The following is a 27,522-nucleotide window of genomic DNA, read 5'->3' as shown; positions in this document are numbered from 1 at the left end:
CGCCACCAGCCGTGATTGGAGTCCCATAGGGCGGCGCACAAATGGCCCAGCGTCGTCCGGGTTAGGGTTTGGCCGGGGTAGGCCATCATTGTAAATAGGAATTTGTTCTCAACGGAGTTGCCTAGTTAAGTCAATTTTAAGAAAAATAAATCATGTGTAAGCGTGTATCTGTGCGTCTCTTCACAGTCCCTGCTTTTCCATAGTGTTAGTTTTTATCTGTTTTTTAAATCTGATTCTGCTTGATGTGGAATAGAGTTACATGTAGCCATGACTCTACGTAGTAGTGTACCTCCCATAGTCTGTTCTTGACTTCAGAATTGTGAAGAGACCTCTGGTGGCATGTCTTGTGGGGTATGCATGGGTGTCCGAGCTGTGTGCTAGTATTTAATTATTATTATTTATTTTTTTTAAACAGACATTCAGCATGTCAACACTTCTTACAAAAACAAGTATAGATGAAGTCAATCTCTCCTCCACTTTGAGCCATGAGAGATGTACATGCATATTATTAATGTCAGCTCTTTGTGTACATTTAGCGGCCAGCTGTTTTGCCTTGTTGTGAGCTAATTGTAATTTTCCAAGGTTCCTCTGTGGCACCTGACCACACGCCTGAACAGTAGTCCAAGTGAGACAAAACTCGGGGCTGTAGGCCTTTTGATACTGTTGTTAAAGAGCCAGAGAAGCACTTTATTATGGACAGACTTCTCCCCATCTTAGCTACTGTTGTATCAACTTGTTTTGACCATGCCAGATGATAATCCTTGGTCCGGTCAACAGGAAGTATTATTAAAGAGATGCTTTACACTGAAATACAGATAGAGATGTAGTAATCCCAGAGTTAATGATCCAAGGTCAGTTTTACATTTCACCTCCTGATGATTATGATGACTGACCGTGTTAGAATAAAAATACAAGGCTTAATCATGCTCTGTCTCTCGTCTGCAGGTATGTTTTGATGTGAGAGGAAGCCAGTCCCATCATCGCCACCTCACGCACTCTTAAGATAGCCTTGGGCCCCCAGTTGGCCCGAAGGTTGGTCTTCTACACCTCATCCTTCGTCCTCATTTTATAATGCACACCATATGTGTATTGACGTACAGATTGAACTGATTTATATTACAATTATCATAATGCATGTATTATATATCTATAACACCTGTATAATGAACTTTCAATAAAGCGTTTCACATTCTCCACTGGTGAAATTAAGTATCTCATTGAAATACTATCCTGTGTCCTCAGATTAATGCAGATGAAGAGAGTATGATATGCATAGGTGTCTTATTCTGTATATATGAATTACAAATCAGCCTTTACTTAAATAATATTTCTAGTCTATTGCATAGTTACAATGTGTAATGATTGATGTCTCAGGAGCAGGAGCGGTAAACACTGTTGAAGTGTATAATTGTAATGCATACATGCAGACACAGCATCATTAAAAGTATGTATATAGGACATGGCACAATAAAGTTATTATATTCTACTCTATCAATAGGCTTCATTTATGCCATCCAGACTTGAAGTTGATACAACAACTATGATAGCTGAGGTTCATAGATTGGTATGAATATTAGTTCAGGACCTAACGTTTCCGGGTCCATACACAGATCGGCTACATACTGTAGCTAGCTACACATCCATAGGCGTACAGTTATTTTTATCCTTCACTACACAATAAGTAAATAGCTAGCTAGCTATGTTACATCAGCTGCATTGCAAGGCACGCTTACACAATTGTACATTACATTTGCAGTAAATGCTTTAGCAGGCTAGATTCTTTAGATTCTTTCTCAGGAGTCCCTAAAACATTAAACACAAATTACAATTTCATACTCATGTCATAACACTCAGATAAATCGCTATTTAGCAAGTTGTCAATTAACTTTATGCCCCCAAAAATATATGCAGAAACATCTGTCTCTACATTAACTAACATATTCCTCTCAATTATAAATGTTTTGCCTGACTCGTTATGATGTTATAACTACTTACATTTGCTTCCACCGTAATACTTTGTCACCCATCTTTGCTGAAGAAAGTCACCAGGGACAGAGGTCCCCCCCCCAACTTTTAAAGAAGGAGCCACTATTTTTTATTTTTTTACATCTTTACTTAACCAGTTAAGAACTAATTCTTATTTTCAATGACGGCTTAGGGACAGTAGGTTAACTGCCTTGTTCAGGGGCAGAACCGATTTTTACCTGGTCGGCTCGGGGATTCAATCTTGCAACCTTTCGGTTACTAGTCCAAATGCTCTAACCTGCCGGTGTGGTCTAGTAGGAAAACCACTGTGTGCAGCTCACCCTGCACTAACATAAATAACATCAGCATGTCTACTTCTGCATCTTTTACTAGCAAGTTAGTGATTTCATAACCCTTGTTTCTTATGCTTATATGTTAACGTGGGCTATTTTTAGCACTTTTCTGGGATGCTTGATTGTTTTCATTGCTTTACTGGGAAGCTTAGCAGAAGTAGACATGCTCATGTTATTTATGTTAGTGCAGGGTGCGCTGCACACAGTGGTCTTCCTACTAAGGCACACAGCCTCAATGCTCACAGTATAACTCTGGTTCATAGGCACAGAATAACTGCATACAATAGCTGTTGGATCAGCAGAAGCATTCCGAGCAGTTAGAGGGACATCAAATTAGGTTACTTTGTGTCTACCAACAGCCCTGGCATAATGTACATTTGCTGAAGCATTACGACAATTCAGCAACACAATGGTCGGGATTAACTGAGCTGGGCTTTGATAAGTCAGTGTCTCAATGCAGCCATACAATGCTGTGAAAGGATCCAGAAACCCAAAATATTTGGGTGGATTCCATCCTCCTACTATTTGGTTGTATCTTTTGCCAAGATACAGTTGAAGTTGGAAGTTTACATACACCTTAGCCAAATAAATTTAAAATCAGTTTTTCACAACTCCTTACAGGTCTTGGCTTGGCTGATGTCTTTTACAGGTCTTTGCTGATTTATTTTCATTTTCCCATGATGTCAAGCAAATTGCCACTCAGTTTGAAGGTGGGCCTTGAAATACACTCAAAGCTACACCTCAAATTTACTCAAATTATGTCAATTAGCCTAATCAGAAGCTTCTAAAGCCATGATGACATTTCTGGAATTTTCCAAGCGGTTTAAAAGGCACAGTCAACTTAGTGTATGTAAACTTCTGACCCACTGGAATTGTGATACAGTGAATTATAAGTGAAATAATCTGTCTGTAAACAATTGTTGGAAAAATTACTTGTGTCACGCACAAAGTAGATGTCCTAACCAACTTGACCAAAACTATAGTTTGTTAACAAGAAATTTGTGGAGTGGAAAATTAGTTTTAATGACTAACCTATGTGTATGTAAACTTCCGACTTCAACTGTAACTGCCAACAAATTCTTCTTGTAGCGATCAATGAGCTTACTGCAATGTTCTACTTGCAATTTTAACCACTCGTCAGCAGAAAACTGCTCTAAATCAATGTCGAGGTGTGCCCACCACAAACTGCTGTTTTCAGCTCGCAGCATAGGTTATGGATGTGACTCAAATCTGGACTCTTCACTGTTCACTCCAGAACAATCCAGCATTTTTACTTGCACCATTCCAGGGTGCTTTTTATGTGTGTTTGGGGTTGTTGTCCTATTGGAAGATCCACAACCTTCAGAGACAGTTTTTGGACACTGGTTTGAAAATTGCACTCCAAAACACCTTGGTCTTGCACACATTCAAGGCCCCCAGTACCAGAGACAGCAAAGCAACCCCACAGCATTATCGAACCTCCCCCATAGTTGATTATAGGGAGGGTGTTGTTTTCTTTGAACACTTCATTTGGGCAATGGTAAACATAGGAAGATCCCACTGCTGAGGGAGACACTCAAAATCCCACCAACAGTAAACAAGCCTACATTTTGCGGGGGAAATGTTCGGTGGATCATTGAAAACATTTGAGCTCTTTGGCAGTACAGATCAGCGGTGTGTTTACTGACAACCAAATTAAGCATTCCATAAAAAGACCCTACAATCAAAGATGGGGAGGCTTGATAAAGTTGTGTTGGTTTGCTGCCTCTGGTACTGGGGGCCTTGAACATGCGCAGGGCACATTATCAGGTGTTTTGTAGTTCTATGTTCAACTCAGTGTCTAAAAAATGGGGCTCCATTGAAGATTGTGGGTCTTCCAGCAGGACAACGACCCCAAACACACATCAAAAAGCACCCAGGAAGGGTTAAAAAAAGATGCTGTACTGTTCTGGAGTGGTCAGCAAAGAGTTGAGATCTGAATCACATCCAAAACCTATGTCGAGATCTGAAAACAGCAGTTGGTGGAGGGCACCCCTCAAATGTTGAAGAATTAGAGCAGTTTGCTGCTGAAAAGTGGGACAAATTGTCAGTAGAAAGGTGCTACAAGATGCATTTTGTCTGTAGTCATCTTGGCCAAAGGCTGTGCAACCAGGCACTAGCTCCAGAATGACAATAATTCTGTCTTAATGTTTTTATTAAAATGGTAAACTTATGTTTACAAAATAAAATCTGTGCTACAATGTAGAAAATCCAATAAGGTGTGGTGACCAAAAGTTTTCAATATCACATTTTTTAGATTAACTAGGTAATTATTTGTTGAGAAAACTGCAAGGGTGCCTATCTATTTGGCCCAAACGGTATATTACATTTGTCATTTAGCAGACAATCTTATCCAGAGCGATTGAAAAGGTATTGATAAACATCAAGTAGTTAACAGACTTGGATAAACCCAGACAACAATACACCTTGTTAGTAAGTTGAAGTTGTAACAAAAAGCAATACAGAAAAGTGGGAGTGCATTAGGCTAATCCAAATCCTACACTTTAGACCCAGAGAGAGCGAGAGACACAGTTGAAAGTTCACCCACTGTCACACAGTCTAAAAGGTTTATTTTATGGCCCTGTCGCTGTGCCTCCCTTGACCACATTCTGCAATTAAGCTCTGGCAAAGCTCTTAATCTGCTCTAATTGATTGTGAAACATGTTCACTCTGTGTGTGACCATCTCGCAGAGGTTTTCCTTGTCTTTTATGTTCCAGTAGCACTATCAGCAGAGACTCATCCTGTTAGCTTTGTTGTGAGACAGGATGACAGTGGAGGACAAATTCACCGATTCAGCCCTATGAGCCCAGGCCCATAAAAAGTAAATAAACATTTTAAAAAGATAATGTTATTTTTGTATTTTCTCAAGCTCCCTCTCGTCTCTCTCTGCAGCAGACCAACTGTATAGTGAGAAATATGTTTGGAACATCAAATCGCAATATCCAGTCATAATACATATTGTATCGGCATCCAACATGCTGACTAGCATTGTATGCAAGAGCATTGAGGAATAAATGTACACGTTATTCAACCATTTCTTCCAAACTGCTCATGTGCGTCAAGCGACATCTGTGTAGCCAAGAACTAAAATAGAACGTGGTTTCATTTCAGACGCTTGACGTGCTCCCTTCAACACATTGGTTTATACAAGCATATAACCACGTGGGTGATTGAAAGATGAATGCACCTTAAAGTTGGTTGCCAACCCCCATATATACAGTGGGGAGAACAAGTATTTGATACACTGCCGATTTTGCAGGTTTTCCTACTTACAAAGCATGTAGAGGTCTGTCATTTTTATCATAGGTACACTTCAACTGTGAGAGACGGAATCTAAAACAAAAATCCAGAAAATCACATTGTATGATTTTTAAGTAATTAATTTGCGTTTTATAGCATGACATAAGTATTTGATCACCTACCAACCAGTAAGAATTCCAGCTCTCACAGACCTGTTAGTTTTTCTTTAAGAAGCCCTCCTGTTCTCCACTTCTTACCTGTATTAACTGCACCGGTTTGAACTCGTTACCTGTATAAAAGACACCTGTCCACACACTCAAACAGACTCCAACCTCTCCACAATGGCCAAGACCAGAGAGCTGTGTAAGAACATCAGGGTAAAATTGTAGGCCTGTAAGTAGGAAAACCTGCAAAATCGGCAGTGTATCAAATACTTGTTCTCCCCATATCATTCTATACAACCTTCCCAGCTCTGCAGATTTTGCTGCGAGGAGGCAGAGTCATTAGATCATTTATTTTGGTACTGTCCACATGTATATGTAGCTCGTTTTTGGTCACAGGTCCAGGATTGGCTGAAGAGTTGCAACATTTACCTGGAGCTAACGCTGCAGATAGCAATACTGAGTGATTTGAAAAGTTAGTCAATCGATCAATAATATAATAATTATTTTAGCAAAAAATTATTTTATTTACAATCTGTAGAAACTATGAGAATATAAAAGGTTCAGAACTGAAGATTGAGGATTGACCACAAGTTCTCAATGAGATTAAGGTCTGGGGAGATTCCTGGCCATGGGCCCAAAATATTGATGTTTTGTTCCCCGAGCCACTTAGTTATGCCTTATGGCAAGGTGCTCCATCATGCTGGAAAAGGCATTGTTAGTCACCGAACTGTTCCTGGATGGTTGGGAGAAGTTGCTCTCGGAGGATGTGTTGGTACCATTCTTTATTCATGGCTGTGTTCTTAGGCAAAATTGTGAGTGAGCCCACTCCCTTGGCTGAGAAGCAACCCCACACATGAATGGTCTCAGGATGCTTTACTGTTGGCATGACACAGGACTGATGGTAGCGCTCACCTCGTCTTCTCCGGACAAGCTTTTTTCCGGATGCCCCAAACAATCGGAAAGGGGATTCATCAGAGAAAATGACTTTACCCCAGTACTCAGCAGTCCAATCCCTGTACCTTTTGCAGAATATCAGTCTGTCCCTGATGTTTTTCCTGGAGAGAAGTGGCTTCTTTGCTACCCTTCTTGACACCAGGCCATCCTCCAAATGGCTTCACCTCACTGTGCGTGCATATGCACTCACACGTGCCTGCTGCCATTCCTGAGCAAGCTCTGTACTGGTTGTACCCCGATCCCGCATCTAAATCAACTTCAGGAGACAGTCCTGGTGCTTGCTGAACTTTCTTGGGCACCCTGAAGCCTTCTTCACAACAATTGAACCGCTCTCCTTGAAGTTCTTGATGATGCGATAAATGGTTGATTTAGGTGCAATCTTACTGGCAGCAATATCCTTGCCTGTGAAGCCCTTTATGTGCAAAGCAATGGTGACGGCACGTGTTTCCTTGCAGTTAATCATGATTGACAGAGGAAGAACAATGATTCCAAGCACCACCCTCCTTTTGAAGCTTCCAGTCTGTTATTCGAACTCAATCAGCATGACAGAGTGATCTCCAGCCTTGTCCTCGTCAACTCACACCTGTGTTAACGAGAGAATCACTGATATGATGTTAGCTGGTCCTTTTGTGGCAGTGCTGAAATGCAGTGGAAATGTTTTTGGAGATTCAGTTCATTTGCATGGCAAAGAGGGATTTTGTTATTAATTGCAACTCATCTGATCCCTCTTCATAACATTCTGGAGTATATGCAAATTGCCATCATACAAACTGAGGCAGCAGACTTTGTAAAAATTAATATTTGTGCCATTCTCAACTTTTGGCCACGACTGTGCATAGGTTCAGAACTTTTGTGAAATAGCACAGTTACAAAAATATGGCAAATATAAATCAAACTGGATGGACAACAGAAATAGAGGAAGGCCAGGACTAAAAACAAACAAAATATAACAATTGTAAAATAGATGTCCGTACACACACACATATTTACACCCCAAAAATGTATGGGGGATTGGAAATGATGCAGACAATTACAATGATGAAAGTTGCAATATTAAAGCTGAGTCACCTCCTAGAAAAATAAAACAAATCAAAAAAAGAAAGAACACTTCTCCCAGTACTTGATATGGGGATATAATCTACATGCATGCAGCAGCCTCTGTTTTAAAACCTTTAGATTCAGTCTGTCATTCAGCACTGTGTTTTCAGCATTGTGTTCTCTCACTGGGGACAATTTTCATACACGTCACTGCATTTCGTATAGATCTGCTGGCTGGGAGTCTGACTACCAGAAGGGCCCAGCATAAGTTACATTTTGTATTGTTGGATACAGACTTAAGCCCGTTTCAATATAATTGTATAATTAGTCTAAAAGTAGTAATTGTGTTATGTGTTAGATGGAATGGTCTATGTGCATTGTATTTGGGCAGAGGTAAAGTACAAAAGTGGGCCCGTCTCTAAGGGGAAGAATGATTCCATAACACGGAACCCAAACCGGCTGCGCACGTGCACCATCGTGCGCACATTTATTTTGTACCTCCACACCAAACGCGATCACGACATGCAGGTTAAAATACCAAAACAAACTGAACTAATTACATTAATTTGGGGACAGGTCAAAAATCATTAAACATATGGCAATTTAGCTAGCTAGCTTACACTTGCTAGCTAATTTGTCCTATTTAGCTAGCTTGCTGTTGCTAGCTAATTTGTCCTGGGATAAACATTCAGGTGTTATTTTACCTGAAATGCACAAGGTCCTCTACTCCAACAATTAATCCACACATAAAACTGTCAACAGACTCTCCTCCTTCTAGGCTTTTTCTTCTCTGGACTTTATATTGGAATTGTCAACTTAAATAAATTAGGTGCATTACCACCACCGACCTCGTTCGCCTTTGTCACCCACGTGGGTAGAACCAATGAGGAGATGACACGTGGGTACCTGCTTCTATAAACCAATGAGTAGACGGGAGAGGCAGACTGACTTCTATTTTCGCTCTTGGCGTGTGGGTGCAATAATTGAATAATATAGATATCTAAATTTATCTTGCAACACTCGCGCACGCGACGCGAGTGATGTAGTCAGCCTGTAAGGGTTGAATAGGAGCCTTAGCACTGTGTCTGGAGTTAGATCGTAATTACTGTTCTATAAAAAAAAACTGTCATATCTTCAATGTTTTATACCATTATATATTCTCATAATATGAAGATACTTTCTTAGGGATGGAAAGTGGTGTTAGGTTTAAGTTCTTTGTGTATGAGAATTATCTAGTGGACCGCGGTAGACTGCAAGAATGTGTACTATCTGTAACTTAAGGCTTCTCCTGACTGATAAGACCTGTGATGTGGAGGAGTACCTGACTCAAGCTGGTACGATAACTCCACCTGCCCAGAGATTGATTGTTCATCCTAGACACAGAAGGGGGGCCTAGTCAGAGATTATAAATATATGCGTTTGTGACTTTATATCATGTCTTGAAGCTATAACACCCAGTGTAGTGAATAAATCTAGCCTGAGCTTCCTTTGGCATTTGTCTGGATTATTGAAGCAGACTTTAACAGTATAGAAAACAGTTATTCAGAGACTCACTACCTCAGCTCACATATTATCTGGAGATCCAGTAATTTTCAGAGCCGCTCTCTTGTCTGGCTGGTTCTGGAGGTCCCACACTGACCGGGGGAAAAAGCTTTTAGTTGTTATGCTCCCAACTCATGGAATCGCCTTCAGGCCACCTTGAAATTAGATTTGCTTGTTACCATTGAACAGTTTCTGTCAAACAGGAGGTTTCTGTCAAACAGGAGGTGATATGAGAGAGTTGTGTTTGGTTTAATAAATCTTAATGTATTGATATGATTTATTGTATGTTCATGTTCACAGCAGTCCCTTGCAAACAAGACCCTGGTCTCAATGGTGACACACCCAGTATATAAAAAATGAAATTGCACCTTGTGTACTCTACTATTCTAATCCTCAACAGTAAGTTAAGACTCAGATGGAGTTCCAAACCCTTTTTTGGGGGAAAAGCTGATTCACGGGCTTATAAAGGTGGAACAGTATGTTGTGCTGTCAGAACTGTGAATTAGATGGATGATATCAACTTACAAGTTTTATAGTGGTTAGCCTAACTCAAATGTGTACAAAGTAAAAACAAAATAACAAAATGTGAGCACTATTGCACACTTTTTTTTTACCTTTACTTAACTAGGCAAGTCAGTTAAGAACAAATTCATTCTTATTTTCAATGACGGCCTAGGAACAGTGGGTTAACTGCCTTGTTCAGGGGCAAAACGACAGATTTGTACCTTGTCAGCTCGGGGATTTGAACTTGCAACCTTTCGGTTATTAGTCCAATGCTCTAACCACTGGGCTACCCTGCCGCGCCACGGAACCCCGCGTGAATGTCTTGCCTTGAAGTCAATTGTCAAAACACATGGTGATCTGGGGAATGGATTTCAGTGGGAATATAGGGCCTTACATTTTTCCTGCACTGTAAATTGAGCAAATGTTTAGTATGTAGATTTCCAAGGCCTTGAAACCATCGGTCTGTAAATAACAAGCTTTAGACAAATCCAATCCTCACTACGTACTGTGCAGCTAGCTAAGTCTGTGGAAAAAGGGAAACTATAAGGAGCAAAATCATGATGCTGAATGCAAAGCTTTTTACATTTCGCTAACTAGTGCTCAATAAAACAAATGAAGGAAAGGTGTTGCTGATAAAGGAGACATGCTTCCTTGTGATTTCTGTCAAACAGGCCAATTACCCTTCGAAATCCATGAGATAACATTCTGTTCTACAGTATGTTGCATCATAAACCCTGACATAAGAATACTATCTTCCCACAGCAAAAAGCTTTGGTTAAACAATGCCAGAGACAACTAGAAAGCGATCCAGTTCTTCATGCCCATATTAGTTTCCCTCATTAGCGTATCGCTAGTTCGCTACTAGGCTCATCCAAGATGGCGTAGCAGTCAGACGTCTTTGTCCTTCGTCTTATCGTGTCCCACGTCTGTCCCGAAGCAAGCACCAATTAGCCTGGAGCTAGCCCATGCTAGGCCCAGTCTCCCGGCTAGCTGAAGAGGCCCATCAGCCACCCCTGGGCTACAATACCCGGACACCTTCTACTGCTGGTTTGGGGCACGGAACCCCGCCGATCCTTCACGACTGGATTAACGACGTAACCTGCTCGAGAGGGTACTCAACTGGCCCCTACGCCGCGATGTCCCCTTTATGCCCATCTGCTATCCCGCTAGCTGTCTAGAGCATATTGGACTGTTAGTTGAATATATCCATCGGCCAATTTCTTGGGCCACTATACCTATTTTGCCAATTGGACTTGCACCCCTCTGCTACTCGGAACCCTACTAATCCATCACAACTGCTAGCTGTCTGAATCGCCGTGTCTTCAGCCAGCCCAACCACTCACTGGACCCCTATGATCACTTGGCTATGCGTGCCTTTCCCTAATGTCAATATGCGCTGTCCATTACTGTCCTGGTTAGTGATTGTCTTATTTCACTGTAGAGCCTCTAGCCCTGCTCAATATGCCTTAATCTACCATTTAGTTCCACCTCCCACATAATGCAATGACATCACCTGGTTTATATGTCTCTAGAGACAATATCTCTCTCATCATTACTAAATGCTTAGGTTAAACTCCAATGTACTCACATCTTACCATCCCTTTGTCTGTACATTATGCCTTGAACCTATTCTATCACGCCCAGAAACCTGCTCCTTTAACTCTGTTCTGAACGTACTAGACGACCAGTTCCGTTAGCCTTTAGCTGTACCCTTATCCTACATCACCAGAAGAACAGAGGAGAGGTTTTTTAAATGTGATGACATTGAAGCAATGAAGAAAACTGGTTGGATCTGAAAAAGGCCATGTAAAATCATTTTGTATTTATTTTCCACCCAAATTGCAAACTAAATCCAATGACATTGTGACTTTGATATCACCATGCGGTAAAATGTGTTTATTGACAGAGTTAAAAAACTCTAGGTTTTCAGTTCTCTGCTTCCCACTCAGACCACTAAGAAAGTCCTAGTAAAAATCTTACTTCAGAAATGTTTTTTTGCTAAAAAGCTATTTGTGCATTTTAAAGGAAATATATTATGCTAAGGTACTTCATTGTTACCCAGAAATTATTTTTAAAAATATATATTTAAACATCCCAAAATTCTGTCAGGGTTAGCCACATTAGCGCTGTTTGTGGACAATAGCTAGGTAAGTGGGTTAGCTTAGTATTAGCATTGGCGCTCTTACTTTGGGATGTGTCTCAACAGGAGTCGGAGGGAGGGCAGGTCTCCCTTGGCAGCAGCATAGTGGACAGCCAGGGCCCCAGTCTCTGTGGACACCCCGGCATCAGCCTCCCCGCTCTTCAGCAACCAATCAGTGATCTCGTGATGGCTGAACCGGGAGGCAAGGTGGAGAACGGTGGCTCCGGAACTATCCCGGTCCTGAAAAAGATGAGAAACGTGGAAAATATCAGAAATAGGCATCAGGGCTTATGTGTCGGGTTAGTTCAGTTACATCCTAGTAGTAGCCTAGATCAAGGACACAGCACGTACGTACACAGGACCATTCAATGTCTGGTTTGTGCTAATGTATGCCTTGTATCGTCCAATCAATTCACTGGACTCACTTCACCTTTATGTCAGGAACAAGAGAGTACTATTTCTAAAACAACAAAATAGCTCCATACAGCATTAAAAAAGATGACATCATTACTCTGCATTTCGCATTTCGCTTCACTCCACAGGTAGTATCACATTTTTCATTTCATTTCATTACAGTACAACGGCTTGATTTGTTTGATCGTAGCTAGCTACATAGCTAGCTACATAGCCGTCTTTGTATCAAAGATAATTGTGTAGTCTAGAGCGATTTCCTAGGTTAGCTAGCCAGCTATAGTCGTTCTTTTAACGCAACGTAACGTAATCAACACTGCTAGCTAGCCAGCTAGCCTCGAATAGCAGCACAGTAGAAACTATTACACTCAACGGAACGACTTGATTAGTGTAGTGTCAACAACGCAGCCACTGCCAGCTAGCCTACATAGTCAACAACGCAGCCTCTGCCAGCTAGCCTACTTCAGCAGTACTGTATCATTTTAATCATTTTAGTCAATAAGATTCTTGCTACGTAAGCTTAACTTTCTGAACACTCGAGACGTGTAGTCCACTTGTCATTCCAATCTCCTTTGCATTAGCGTAGCCTCTTGTGTAGCCTGTCAACTATGTGTCTGTCTATCCCTGTTCTCTCCTCTCTGCACAGACCATACAAACGCTCCACACCGCGTGGCCGCGGCCACCCTAATCTGGTGGTCCCAGCGCGCACGACCCACGTGGAGTTCCAGGTCTCCGGTAGCCTCTGGAACTGCCGATCTGCGGCCAACAAGGCAGAGTTCATCTCAGCCTATGCCTCCCTCCAGTCCCTCGACTTCTTGGCACTGACGGAAACATGGATCACCACAGACAACACTGCTACTCCTACTGCTCTCTCTTCGTCTGCCCACGTGTTCTCGCACACCCCGAGAGCTTCTGGTCAGCGGGGTGGTGGCACCGGGATCCTCATCTCTCCCAAGTGGTCATTCTCTCTTTCTCCCCTTACCCATCGGTCTATCGCCTCCTTTGAATTCCATGCTGTCACAGTTACCAGCCCTTTCAAGCTTAACATCCTTATCATTTATCGCCCTCCAGGTTCCCTCGGAGAGTTCATCAATGAGCTTGATGCCTTGATAAGCTCCTTTCCTGAGGACGGCTCACCTCTCACAGTTCTGGGCGACTTTAACCTCCCCACGTCTACCTTTGACTCATTCCTCTCTGCCTCCTTCTTTCCACTCCTCTCCTCTTTTGACCTCACCCTCTCACCTTCCCCCCTACTCACAAGGCAGGAAATACGCTCGACCTCATCTTTACTAGATGCTGTTCTTCCACTAACCTCATTGCAACTCCCCTCCAAGTCTCCGACCACTACCTTGTATCCTTTTCCCTCTCGCTCTCATCCAACACTTCCCACACTGCCCCTACTCGGATGGTATCGCGCCGTCCCAACCTTCGCTCTCTCTCCCCGCTACTCTCTCCTCTTCCATCCTATCATCTCTTCCCTCTGCTCAAACCTTCTCCAACCTATCTCCTGATTCTGCCTCCTCAACCCTCCTCTCCTCCCTTTCTGCATCCTTTGACTCTCTATGTCCCCTATCCTCCAGGCCGGCTCGGTCCTCCCCTCCCGCTCCGTGGCTCGACGACTCATTGCGAGCTCACAGAACAGGGCTCCGGGCAGCCGAGCGGAAATGGAGGAAAACTCGCCTCCCTGCGGACCTGGCATCCTTTCACTCCCTCCTCTCTACATTTTCCTCTTCTCTCTCTGCTGCTAAAGCCACTTTCTACCACTCTAAATTCCAAGCATCTGCCTCTAACCCTAGGAAGCTCTTTGCCACCTTCTCCTCCCTCCTGAATCCTCCTCCCCCTCCCCCTCCTCCCTCTCTGCAGATGACTTCGTCAACCATTTTGAAAAGAAGGTCGACGACATCCGATCCTCGTTTGCTAAGTCAAACGACACCGCTGGTTCTGCTCACAATGCCCTACCCTGTGCTCTGACCTCTTTCTCCCCTCTCTCTCCAGATGAAATCTTGCGTCTTGTGACGGCCGGCCGCCCAACAACCTGCCCGCTTGACCCTATCCCCTCCTCTCTTCTCCAGACCATTTCCGGAGACCTTCTCCCTTACCTCACCTCGCTCATCAACTCATCCCTGACCGCTGGCTACGTCCCTTCCGTCTTCAAGAGAGCGAGAGTTGCACCCCTTCTGAAAAAACCTACACTCGATCCCTCCGATGTCAACAACTACAGACCCGTATCCCTTCTTTCTTTTCTCTCCAAAACGTGCCGTCCTTGGCCAGCTCTCCCGCTATCTCTCTCAGAATGACGTTCTTGATCCATATCAGTCAGGTTTCAAGACTAGTCATTCAACTGAGACTGCTCTTCTCTGTATCACGGAGGCGCTCCGCACTGCTAAAGCTAACTCTCTCTCCTCTGCTCTCATCCTTCTAGACCTATCGGCTGCCTTCGATACTGTGAACCATCAGATCCTCCTCTCCACCCTCTCCGAGTTGGGCATCTCCGGTGCGGCCCACGCTTGGATTGCGTCCTACCTGACAGGTCGCTCCTACCAGGTGGCGTGGCGAGAATCCGTCTCCACACCACGTGCTCTCACCACTGGTGTCCCCCAGGGCTCTGTTCTAGGCCCTCTCCTATTCTCGCTATACACCAAGTCACTTGGCTCTGTCATAACCTCACATGGTCTCTCCTATCATTGCTATGCAGACGACACACAATTAATCTTCTCCTTTCCCCCTTCTGATGACCAGGTGGCGAATCGCATCTCTGCATGTCTGGCAGACATATCAGTGTGGATGACGGATCACCACCTCAAGCTGAACCTCGGCAAGACGGAGCTGCTCTTCCTCCCGGGAAGGACTGCCCATTCCATGATCTCGCCATCACGGTTGACAACTCCATTGTGTCCTCCTCCCAGAGCGCTAAGAACCTTGGCGTGATCCTGGACAACACCCTGTTGTTCTCAACTAACATCAAGGCGGTGGCCCGTTCCTGTAGGTTCATGCTCTACAACATCCGCAGAGTACGACCCTGCCTCACACAGGAAGCGGCGCAGGTCCTAATCCAGGCACTTGTCATCTCCCGTCTGGATTACTGCAACTCGCTGTTGGCTGGGCTCCCTGCCTGTGCCATTAAACCCCTACAACTCATCCAGAACGCCGCAGCCCATCTGGTGTTCAACCTTCCCAAGTTCTCTCACGTCACCCCGCTCCTCCGCTCTCTCCACTGGCTTCCAGTTGAAGCTCGCATCCGCTACAAGACCATGGTGCTTGCCTACGGAGCTGTGAGGGGAACGGCACCTCAGTACCTCCAGGCTCTGATCAGGCCCTACACCCAAACAAGGGCACTGCGTTCATCCACCTCTGGCCTGCTCGCCTCCCTACCACTGAGGAAGTACAGTTCCCGCTCAGCCCAGTCAAAACTGTTCGCTGCTCTGGCCCCCCAATGGTGGAACAAACTCCCTCACGACGCCAGGACAGCGGAGTCAATCACCACCTTCCGGAGACACCTGAAACCCCACCTCTTTAAGGAATACCTAGGATAGGATAAAGTAATCCCTCTCACCCCCCCCCCCCTTAAAAGATTTAGATGCACTACTGTTCCACTGGATGTCATAAGGTGAATGCACCAATTTGTAAGTCGCTCTGGATAAGAGCGTCTGCTAAATGACTTAAATGTAAATGTAAATGTAAATGCATTCAAGTAATTTAAAAACAGATATGAAACCATTATTAAAAAGAGATGGGGTGAACCTGAAATAATTTGAAAGACGTTCATATATTATCTGAATTGGGTAACACTGTGCCTGAAACCGCTCACAAAAACAAGGTGTCAATGACACAGTGGAAACAAACAAGGACCACCCACCGTGTCAAACTTAATCTAGACTACATTACTAATGGTAAGAGAGGCCATATACAAATGTTTGCCAATTTGCTTATCACTTGCACACTTTGTGGTGGCTGTATAGTCTGTCAACCACGTAAGCCTAACATTGAATGGTGAACATGTAGCGGTAATGAAGGGAGCTCTTATTAGGCTGCTCCTGTTACTAGCACTAGTTTATTGAGCAGAAAAACTGGCAAAATAATTGTAGTAGCAGTTGTCGTCAGTAGTCGTCATCAGTGTGTTTTCATGCACGCAAAGGGAAACAATGTCTCTGTTTCATAATTTTCCTTCAAATCGCAAGAGGCTGAATGTATCTTACAGGAGAAAGCATCCAAGCGAGTGAAACAGCGGCCTTCTGTCTCTCTACATGTAGGCCATTTATCTGATGCTGTCTGGCCCAAACGACTATGACATTGTTGCGGCCCGTAGCATTGAAGGGATGAGACGCCACCGAGCATCTGGCCTCCCTTGACCAAAAAAAAAAAACTAAATTAGCCACATCAGCGTTGAGCTAAACTGGGGATGGTCCTGACGCACCAAAAAACTAAATGTTCAAGGAAGCCAGCTTGGATTTGGCAGCACATCTATCAAATCCCATTGAGAGCATACAGCATTGACAGAAAAACTACAATTGTTGCATCTCGTTGTGTTGCACTCCGGTGGCTAGCTAGCTAAATTTGGCCCTTTCCTAAATTAGCCATGGATGTAGATAGGGATTTGGACTTGTGGTTTAACTTAATTCTCTGTACTGGCCAATGATTATGACGGTGGTTCTGATCCAAACATTAATTCATACATTGTTGTGCCCCTGGCCTGAGAGGATGGAAGTTCAATATGTAGCTAGATATGGAAGGCTAAAGTTAACTAGCTAACGTTTCCCATGAATGGAAGTTAGGCTAGCGAGCAAGCATTTTAGGAGTGTACTGTATAACAGAGTGATAGACTGTTGTTAACATGAGAGGAGAATGGCATTGACATTGCAGTGCTGGAATTAGCGGAGGCAGCTCCTGTTTTCTTTGCGCTTTGCAGTAACTCTCCGTGGTTCTAACGCAATAGTTGTTTAGTGGTCCTGAAAATGTCAGAAACGTGAACTTGCTTGACCATGCTGTAGGTCATGTAACTGTCTGTTACATGCAATATGCTTTGTGGACTTCATTGGACAGAGGTATCTATCCAGTTTTGTGATAAAACAAAAAAAGTTATGGTTAAATTTCTTCTGCCACTTTTCTTACCGTCTCAGCCTTTAGGTCTATACATCACGGTCGCAAGGCATATGAATTAACGGGTAATAGATCAAACAATGCAATTATCACAACAAGTTGTAATATGGCTTTTTTTCAGGGGGGTGTTTGGCTTCCCCAGTGATTTTACCCATGCACCGCTACTGGTAGTCGTGCCATTGATTTGGGGGAGTAACCACTTATTTAACCCCCCTAAAATGTTGGTGGACGGACCATCATGAGAATTTAGCTGCGTTTATTAAAAGTTTCTTGATGATGCATAGTATTAGTGAGAATGATGTCATACAAGTCACTCATCCCTCCTTTCCATGTACCCTCTCTCTAAATCCTGAGACACGCATGGGAGAACAGCCAGAGGAGTCACTCATCCCTCCTTTCCATGTACCCTCTCTCTAAATCCTGAGACACACATGGGAGAACAGCCAGAGGAGAGAGAGGCTCCATTACTTCCTTTTCAGACATTTATGCAAATTCAGTACTAGCGTCAATCCCGCCATTCAAATGAAGGAGCATGGGTGTGTACACCTTAAATAATCATTTGTGGTTCTTCAAAATGCAAGGCATTCTTTGGAACTCCTCCCTGTTTATTTTGTTGTCAACCCTTTGTATCATGTATAGACAAGCTCAGACATGTGGGACTGGGGGCTGCATTAAACACTGAAAGGCTAGTGGAGGTAAACTCAATGCAACACACTGGCACTAGTCGCCGCCTCCTCAATTCCATCATAAGTAGCCAACTCCCTGAGACCTATTTATGAATGAGAAAAATGATCCCTAGGTTTTCTGCTGCATTGGTCAGTGAACAAAGCAGTGTGAATTAGAGTTCTTCACGAACGCAAGTTGAGAAGACTAAACTGCTTGGAGTAACCCTGGATTGTAAACTGTCATGGTCAAAACATATTGATACAACAGTAGCTAGGATGGGGAGATGTCTGTCCATAATAAACAGCACTATCAACAAGGCAGGTCCTACGGGCCCTAGTTTTGTCGTACCTGGACTACTGTTCAGTCGTGTGGTCAGGTGCCACAAAGAGGGACACAGGAAAATTGCAATTGGCTCAGAACAGGGCAGCACGGCTGGCCCTTGGATGTACACTGAGAGCCAATATTAATATGTCAATCGCTCCTGGCTCAAAGTGGATGACAGATTGACTTCATCAGTACTTGTTTTCATAAGAAGTATTGACAAGCTGAATGCACCGATATGTCTGTCTAAACTACTGGCACACTACTCGGACACCCATGCATACCCCAGAAGACATGCCACCAGAGGTCTCTTCACAGTCCAGAACAGACTATGGGAGGCACACAGTACTACATAGAGCCATGACTACATGGAACTCTATTCCACATCAAGTAAATCATGCAATCAGTAGAATTAGATTGAAAAAAATATAAAATACAACTTATGGAACAGCAGGGACTGTGAAGCAACACAAACATAGGCACAGACATGCGCATACACACACAAGCACGATAACATACACGCTAAACACACAGATTTAGTACTGTAGATATGTGGTAGTGGCGGAGTAGGGGCCTGAGAGCACACTGTGCTGTGAAATCTGTGAATGTATTGTAATGTTATAAAATTGTATAAACTGCCTTAATTTTGCTGGACCACAGAAAGAGTAGCTGCTGCCTTGGCAGGAACTAATGGCGATCCATAATAAATACAAATACCCAAATACCTGAGAGGGTCTGGATCCAGAATTCTAAATAATGTCACAGGTCTGGGTTGATTTTGATATGATTGTCACCGGTCTCTGGCATGTGTAATATAAACGGACTTGTCCTGAAGGGCCCGTACAGATCTGAACGTGACAGCTTTGGTCGAAAGAGATCATTTTTATCATTTATGCTGCTGCTCTTGCTTTTCACAAGAGTGGAGTGTTGGTGCGTGTATTTTGTTGTTGGCCAATCGTAAGTCAAAGCAGCAATAGGCTACAGTGTGTGGCAAAAGTAAACAGGTATCTATCTAATCAATGGAATTAAAATGACGGAATCAAAAGTTAAAGAAGGATAGGCTACAACGACCAACAGGTAGGCTGCTACTTAAAATTCTGACTGTACTGCAGACTCAATTAAGCTGATGTTAGCTAGTAAGGCTGCAGTGCATTCAGAATGTTAAGTTGCAACTTCTCCCAGGTTTGTATTTATTAGGGATCCAAACACATGAAGATTACACATAAAACAGTACATCATATAACATTACTACACATCTAGAAAACAAACTGTATAATACCACCATACAACAATGTGCGTGTGTGTAGAGTGCACGTGTGAGTGTCAGTTCATGTGTCTTCACAGATCATGCTGTTCCATAAGTTGTATTTGTATCCGTTTTAAAAAATCTGATTATACTGCTTGAATCAGTTACCTGATGTGGAATAGAGTTCCATGTAGTCATGGCTCTGTGTAGTACTGTGTGCTTCCCATAGTCTGTTCTGGGCTTGGGGACTGTGAAGAGACCTCTGGTGGCATGTCTTGTGGGGTATGCATGGGTGTCTGAGCTAGAGGTCGACCGATTATGATTTTTCAACGCCGACACCGATTGATGGAGGACCAAAATAGCCGATACTGATTAATCGTCCGGTTTGTATTTACTTATTTGTAATAATGACAATTACAACATTACTGAATGAACACTTATTTTAACTTAATATATCAATAAAATCAATTTAGCCTAAAATAACAAATTAAACATGTTCAATTTGGTTTAAATAATGCAAAAACAAAGTGTTGGAGAAGAAAGTAAAAGTGCAATATGTGCTACGTAAGAAAGCTAACGTTTAAGTTCCTTGCTCAGAACATGAGAACATATCAAAGCTGGTGGTTCCTTTTAACATGAGTCTTCAATATTCCCAGGTAAGAAGTTTTAGGTTGTAGTTATTATAGGAATTATAGGACTATTTCCCATTATTACCATTTGTATTTCATTAACCTTTGACTATTGGATGTTCTTATAGGCACTTTAGTATTGCCAGTGTAACAGCATAGCTTCCGTCCCTCTCCTCGCTCCTCCCTGGGCTCGAACCAGAAACACAACGACAACAGCCACCCTCGAAGCAGCGTTACCCATGCAGAGCAAGGGGAACAACCACTCCAAGTCTCAGAGCGAGTGACATTTGAAATGCTATTAGTGTGCACCCCGCTAACTAGCTAGCCATTTCACATCGGTTACACAAGCCTCATCTCGGGAGTTGATAGGCTTGAAGTCATAAACGCAATGCTTGACGCACAACGAAGAGCTTCTGGCAAAACACACTAAAGTGCTGTTTGAATGAATGCTTACGAGCCTGCTGCTGCCTACCACCGCTCAGTCAGACTGCTCTATCAAATCATAGACTTAGTTATAACATAATAAACACACAGAAATACGAGCCTTAGGTCATGAATATGGTCGAATCCGGAAACTATCTTCTCAAAAACAAGACGTTTATTCTTTCAGTTAACCTACGGAACCATTCCGTATTTTATCTAAGGGGTGGCATCCATAAGTCTAAATATTCCTGTAACATTGCACAACCTTCAATTTTATGTCATAATTACGTATAATTCTGGCAAATTAGGCGGCCCAAACTGTTGCATATACCCTGACTCTGCGTGCAATGAACGCAAGAGAAGTGACACAAGTTAACCTGGTTAATATTGCCTGCTAACCTGGATTTCTTTTAGCTAAATATGCAGGTTTAAAAATATATACTTCTGTGTATTGATTTTAAGAAAGGCATTGATATTTATGGTTAGGTACACATTGGAGCAACTATACGCACCGCATCGATTATATGCAACGCAGGACACTCTAGATAAACTAGTAATATCATCAACCATGTATAGTTAACTGGTGATTATGATTGATTGTTTTTTATAAGATAAGTTTAATGCTAGCTTGCAACTTGGCTTACTGCATTATCGTAACAGGCAGTCTCTTCGTGGAGTGCAATGAGAGGCAGGTGGTTAGAGCGTTGGACTAGTTAACTATAAGGTTGCAAGATTGAATCCCCCGAGCTGACAGGGTGAAAATCTGTCGTTCTGCCCTTGAATGAGGCAGTTAACCCACCGTTTCTAAAAAATAAGAGTGTGTTCTTAACCTGTGACTTGCCCAGTTAAAGATTAAATAAAGGTGTAAAAAAATAACAAATAAATATATTTAAAAAATATATATTTTAAAAATCGGTCAAATCGGTGTCCAAAAATACTGATTTCCGATTGTTATAAAAACTTGAAATCGGCCCTAATTAATTGGCCATTCCGCCTAATCGGTCGACCTCGACTGCAGACCAACCCCGGAAATTACTTATTAATTATACAAGAGGTCACAAGCTCACTACCCAGCAGCTCCATTAGTTCACTACAAAAATTCAACTGTTTCACATTTTATTTCAGTTCAACAAGGTCACTACACGTCGATCAGGCCATTACTTTTGCTTTACTTGGAAGAAGCAGCTGCACTATCATGTCACATAAGCACACCCTTAAAAAGGAAGAACACAGCAATAGCTCAATCAATCACTTTGACACATACCGTCTACTTCATTCTCTCCCTCATGGGTACCTGGGGCCTGGGGTAACACTTCAAAAATCAGAGAAAGGGTTCAGACAAATAACTCTTTCTCAAGCTGTTGTAAAGCTCATATACAATTAGTCCAGCAGATATGTGACATTGTTATGCACTATAAGTATGGAATTTAGCACACTGTAGTGCCTGCTATGGTGAGTAATGCTGCACTTCCCTTTGAATGTGGCTTGGTGATAATTACAGTGTAATCACTAATAACAATCTCAGCTGGATATAGGCCTGTGATGAATTACGTGATGAATTTAGGGAACTAATCAGACCATTTAAAAAGCTACTGTACTGTATGCCTGAGGCGAGAAAATAACTTGACTCACCGCGGTATGACATCCCCCTTGAGTCAATAGCCACTGTAAGCAGGCCAGGTTACCAGTGGCAGCCGCGTCGTGTGCGGGGCTGGCGCCATTATTCGCCAAACCGTTGCCCGGTAAACCCACTTCTTCCACGAGGAAACGCAGGCAAGTCAATTTTCCAGTACGGGCGGCATGGTGGACAGGTGAGGCTCCCAAAAGGTCCTTTACTCCGCTGTTCAGTACTTTCTCCGCTAATTGCACTTTCAGAGTTTGGACATCCCCCTGCCTTGCGGCAATCAGTGTCCTTTCCACCACCATAACTGCGGCTCGACAACTCCTCCGTATTTATAAACGCACCCTCTAAATTAGGTTAATCTCTATTTAACTCTAGAACTATTTTCTTCGCAGATAAATCATGTGTTCAGTACAGGAACATAAATGCATGTCCAGTCTTTAGAAGCCTATCCTGCTCAATTGACATATCTAAATGCATCTCTAAGTAAAGCCTACTTTTTGAGAAAGACAAAAAGCCTATTTCTTTGGACATGTCTTTCAATGCGCATGTATTGTCATTTTACTAGTTAAAAACATTGTTTTGCTTTATATCCACAGATTTGACCAAGTACCAGTCGTGTTCGTGTAATTGAGCGAATGAAGTTAAACATCATTATTGCGTACCGGTGATTTGTAATTGCGCACGAAGATAATGTTCAACTGATGGCTACCTTGTCCTCCGCTGCCTCCACACCATAGCTCAAACACCCGCTGCAGGGATATTCCCTGGTCTTAATGTCGCCTTCTTTCTTAGATATTACTCCGCTTTGAGAACGTTATCGAAGTTGTAGCCCATTGAATTAGCTACGGAGAATATTGCGCACGGCTGTCTTGGTTTATGTATCTGTGGCCGCAGATTGCGATTTGGGACTCAGCACCTGTTAAATAATCCATCAGGGGAAGATCACTCCTGCAGTAACAGGTTGGTCTCTGGAAATCGGATCAGTAGTTAAGGAGACAGTAGCCAATGTCAGGGGTGGCCAGTCCTCACGGAGAGATACTTGTTTCTCAAGGTTTTTGCACCAACCTACAGCCTTATACACTGACACTGCTAATCAACTATTAATCAGCACCTTGATTAGCAGAATCAGGTGTGTTAGAGAAAGGGTTGGTACCAAAACCTCCAGACCCCAGCTGGTCTGCAGGAGGAGACTTGACCACTTTTTAGTTTGTGATTGTGCTTTTTCAGTGGTCGGTAAATAACATTGTAGCAAAAACCTATCCACCCTTATAAGCAGTGCTTTGGTAAAATCACTTGGGAAGCCAAGCCCCCCAAAAAAAGCCATATTACAATTTATGGGGCATTGAAAATTGGATTGTTTGCTGTATAACCTGTTAGTTAATATGCCTTGCGACCGTGATAAGGTCGAGACAATGAGACCACACGTTTATTTCATCACAACACCGGAGAGCAACCTCTTGTCTGGTGATTGCCACAAAGCATATTGCATGTTATAAACAGTTACATGACCTACAGCATGGTCAAGCAACTATTGAGTCAATACAGAGTCAATGTGGAGGCTTTATACAGGGGCTACTGGTACAGAGTCAAAGTGGAGGCTATATACAGGGGCTACTGGTACAGAGTCAAAGTGGAGGCTATATACAGGGGCTACTGGTACAGAGTCAAAGTGGAGGCTATATACAGGGGCTACTGGTACAGAGTCAATGTGGAGGCTATTTACAGGGGCTACTGGTACAGAGTCAATGTGGAGGCTATATACAGGGGCTACTGGTACAGAGTCAAAGTGGAGGTATATACAGGGGCTACTGGTACAGAGTCAAAGTGGAGGCTATATACAGGGGCTACTGGTACAGAGTCAATGTGGAGGCTATTTACAGGGGCTACTGGTACAGAGTCAATGTGGAGGCTATATACAGGGCTATTTATTATGGTACAGAGTCAATGTGGAGGCTATATACAGGGGCTACTGGTACAGAGTCAAAGTGGAGGCTATATACAGGGGCTACTGGTACAGAGTCAATGTGGAGGCTATTTACAGGGGCTACTGGTACAGAGTCAATGTGGAGGCTATATACAGGGTATTATGGTACAGAGTCAATGTGGAGGCTATATACAGGGGCTACTGGTACAGAGTCAATGTGGAGGCTATATACAGGGGCTACTGGTACAGAGTCAATGTGGAGGCTATATACAGGGGCTACTGGTACAGAGTCAATGTGGAGGCTATATACAGGGGCTACTGGTACAGAGTCAATGTGGAGGCTGTATACAGGGGGTACTGGTACAGAGTCAATGTGGAGGCTATATACAGGGGCTACTGGTACAGAGTCAATGTGGAGGCTGTATACAGGGGGTACTGGTACTGGTACAGAGTCAATGTGGAGGCTATATACAGGGGCTACTGGTACAGAGTCAATGTGGAGGCTGTATACAGGGGGTACTGGTACAGAGTCAATGTGGAGGCTATATACAGGGGCTACTGGTACAGAGTCAATGTGGAGGCTGTATACAGGGGCTACTGGTACAGAGTCAATGTGGAGGCTATATACAGGGGCTACTGGTACAGAGTCAATGTGGAGGCTATATACAGGGGGTACCGGTACAGAGTCAATGTGGAGGCTATATACAGGGTTTTATGGTACAGAGTCAATGTGGAGGCTATATACAGGGGCTACTGGTACAGAGTCAATGTGGAGGCTATATACAGGGGGTACCTGTACAGAGTCAATGCGGAGGCTATATACAGGGGCTACTGGTACAGAGTCAATGTGGAGGCTATATACAGGGGGTACCTGTACAGAGTCAATGTGGAGGCTATATACAGGGGGTACCTGTACAGAGTCAATGTGGAGGCTATATATACAGGGGGTACCGGGACAGAGTAAATGTGGAGACTATATACAGGGGCTACTGGAATAGAGTCAATATGGAGGCTATATACAGGGGGTACCTGTACAGAGTTCATGTGGAAGCTATATACAGGGGCTACTGGTACAGAGTCAATGTGGAGGCTATATACAGGGGCTACTGGTACAGAGTCAATGTGGAGGCTATATACAGGGGGTACCTGTACAGAGTCAACGTGGAGGCTATATACAGGGCTACTGGTACAGAGTCAATGTGGAGGATATATACAGGGGCTACTGGTACAGAGTCAATGTGGAGGCTATATACAGTGGGTACCTGTACAGAGTCAATGTGGAGGCTATATACAGGGCTACTGGTACAGAGTCAATGTGGAGGCTATATACAGGGGCTACTGGTACAGAGTCAATGTGGAGGCTATATACAGGGTATTATGGTACAGAGTCAATGTGGAGGCTATATACAGGGGCTACTGGTACAGAGTCAATGTGGAGGCTATATACAGGGGCTACTGGTACAGAGTCAATGTGGAGGCTATATACAGGGGGTACCGGTACAGAGTCAATGTGGAGGCTATATACAGGGTATTATGGTACAGAGTCAATGTGGAGGCTATATACAGGGGCTACTGGTACAGAGTCAATGTGGAGGCTATATACAGGGGGTACCTGTACAGAGTTCATGTGGAAGCTATATACAGGGGCTACTGGTACAGAGTCAATGTGGAGGATATATACAGGGGCTACTGGTACAGAGTCAATGTGGAGGCTATATACAGGGGGTACCTGTACAGAGTCAATGTGGAGGCTATATACAGGGCTACTGGTACAGAGTCAATGTGGAGGCTATATATACAGGGGGTACCGGGACAGAGTAAATGTGGAGACTATATACAGGGGCTACTGGAATAGAGTCAATATGGAGGCTATATACACGGGGTACCTGTACAGAGTTCATGTGGAAGCTATATACAGGGGCTAATGGTACAGAGTCAATGTGGAGGCTATATACAGGGGGTACCAGTACAGAGTCAATGTGGAGGCTATATACAGGGGGTACCGGTACAGAGTCAATGTGGAGGCTATATACAGGGTTTTATGGTACAGAGTCAATGTGGAGGCTATATACAGGGGCTACCGGGACAGAGTAAATGTGGAGACTATATACAGGGGGTACTGGAATAGAGTCAATATGGAGGCTATATACAGGGGGTACCTGTACAGAGTTAATGTGGAGGCTATATACAGGGGCTACTGGTACAGAATCAATGTGGAGGCTATATACAGGGGGTACCGGGACAGAGTAAATGTGGAGACTATATACAGGGGCTACTGGAATAGAGTCAATATGGAGGATATATACAGGAGTACCTGTACAGAGTACAGAGTCATGTGGAGTATCACTGGTACAGAGTCAATGTGGAGGCTATATACAGGGGCTACTGGTACAGAGTCAATGTGGAGGCTATATACAGTGGGTACCGGTACAGAGTCAATGTGGAGGCTATATACAGGGTATTATGGTACAGAGTCAATGTGGAGGCTATATACAGGGGCAGGGGGTATGTGGAGGCCAGGGGCTACTGGTACAGAGTCAATGGACAGAGTCAATGTGGAGGCTATATACAGGGGCTACTGGTACAGAGTCAATGTGGAGGCTATATACAGGGGTACCGGTACAGAGTCAATGTGGAGGCTATATACACTGGAATAGGTCAATACAGGGGTACCGGTACAGAGTCAATGTGGAGGCTATATACAGGGTTTGGAGGCTATATACAGGGGGTACCGGTACAGAGTCAATGTGGAGGCTATATACAGGGTTTTATGGTACAGAGTCAATGTGGAGGCTATATACAGGGGCTACCGGGACAGAGTAAATGTGGAGACTATATACAGGGGGTACTGGAATAGAGTCAATATGGAGGCTATATACAGGGGGTACCTGTACAGAGTTAATGTGGAGGCTATATACAGGGGCTACTGGTACAGAATCAATGTGGAGGCTATATACAGGGGGTACTGGTACAGAGTCAATGTGGAGGCTATATACAGGGTATTATGGTACAGAGTCAATGTGGAGGCTATATACAGGGGCTACTGGTACAGAGTCAATGTGGAGGCTATATACAGGGGGTACCTGTACAGAGTCAATGTGGAGGCTATATACAGGGGGTACCTGTACAGAGTCAATGTGGAGGCTATATACAGGGCTACTGGTACAGAGTCAATGTGGAGGCTATATACAGGGGCTACTGGTACAGAGTCAATGTGGAGGCTATATACAGAGGGTACTGGTACAGAGTCAATGTGGAGGCT

The 27,522-nt window shown here is 43.5% G+C and overlaps 1 protein-coding gene across 2 annotated transcripts in view; it reads right to left on the bottom strand.

The window, feature by feature from the left end:
• The window catches only part of LOC115102704 (espin-like), a 133,649-nt gene extending 110,273 nt beyond the window's left edge, over positions 1-23,376 (bottom strand). For both annotated transcript variants that reach the window (XM_065005560.1, XM_065005559.1), the window contains exons 1-2: positions 22,345-23,376; positions 11,966-12,159 (exon numbers count right to left, since the gene is read on the bottom strand). In XM_065005560.1, the coding sequence (XP_064861632.1) occupies positions 11,966-12,159; positions 22,345-22,638 (488 nt within the window). In that variant the 5' untranslated portion in view covers positions 22,639-23,376. The remainder of the gene's footprint in view (positions 1-11,965; positions 12,160-22,344) is intronic.
• Positions 23,377-27,522: the final 4,146 nt, after the last annotated feature.

The sequence above is a fragment of the Oncorhynchus nerka genome, linkage group LG20, assembly GCF_034236695.1.
Source record: "Oncorhynchus nerka isolate Pitt River linkage group LG20, Oner_Uvic_2.0, whole genome shotgun sequence".
Classification (NCBI taxonomy): domain Eukaryota; kingdom Metazoa; phylum Chordata; class Actinopteri; order Salmoniformes; family Salmonidae; genus Oncorhynchus; species Oncorhynchus nerka.
Note: the sequence above shows the minus strand (reverse complement) of the source record. Positions and strands in the feature narration are given on the sequence as shown.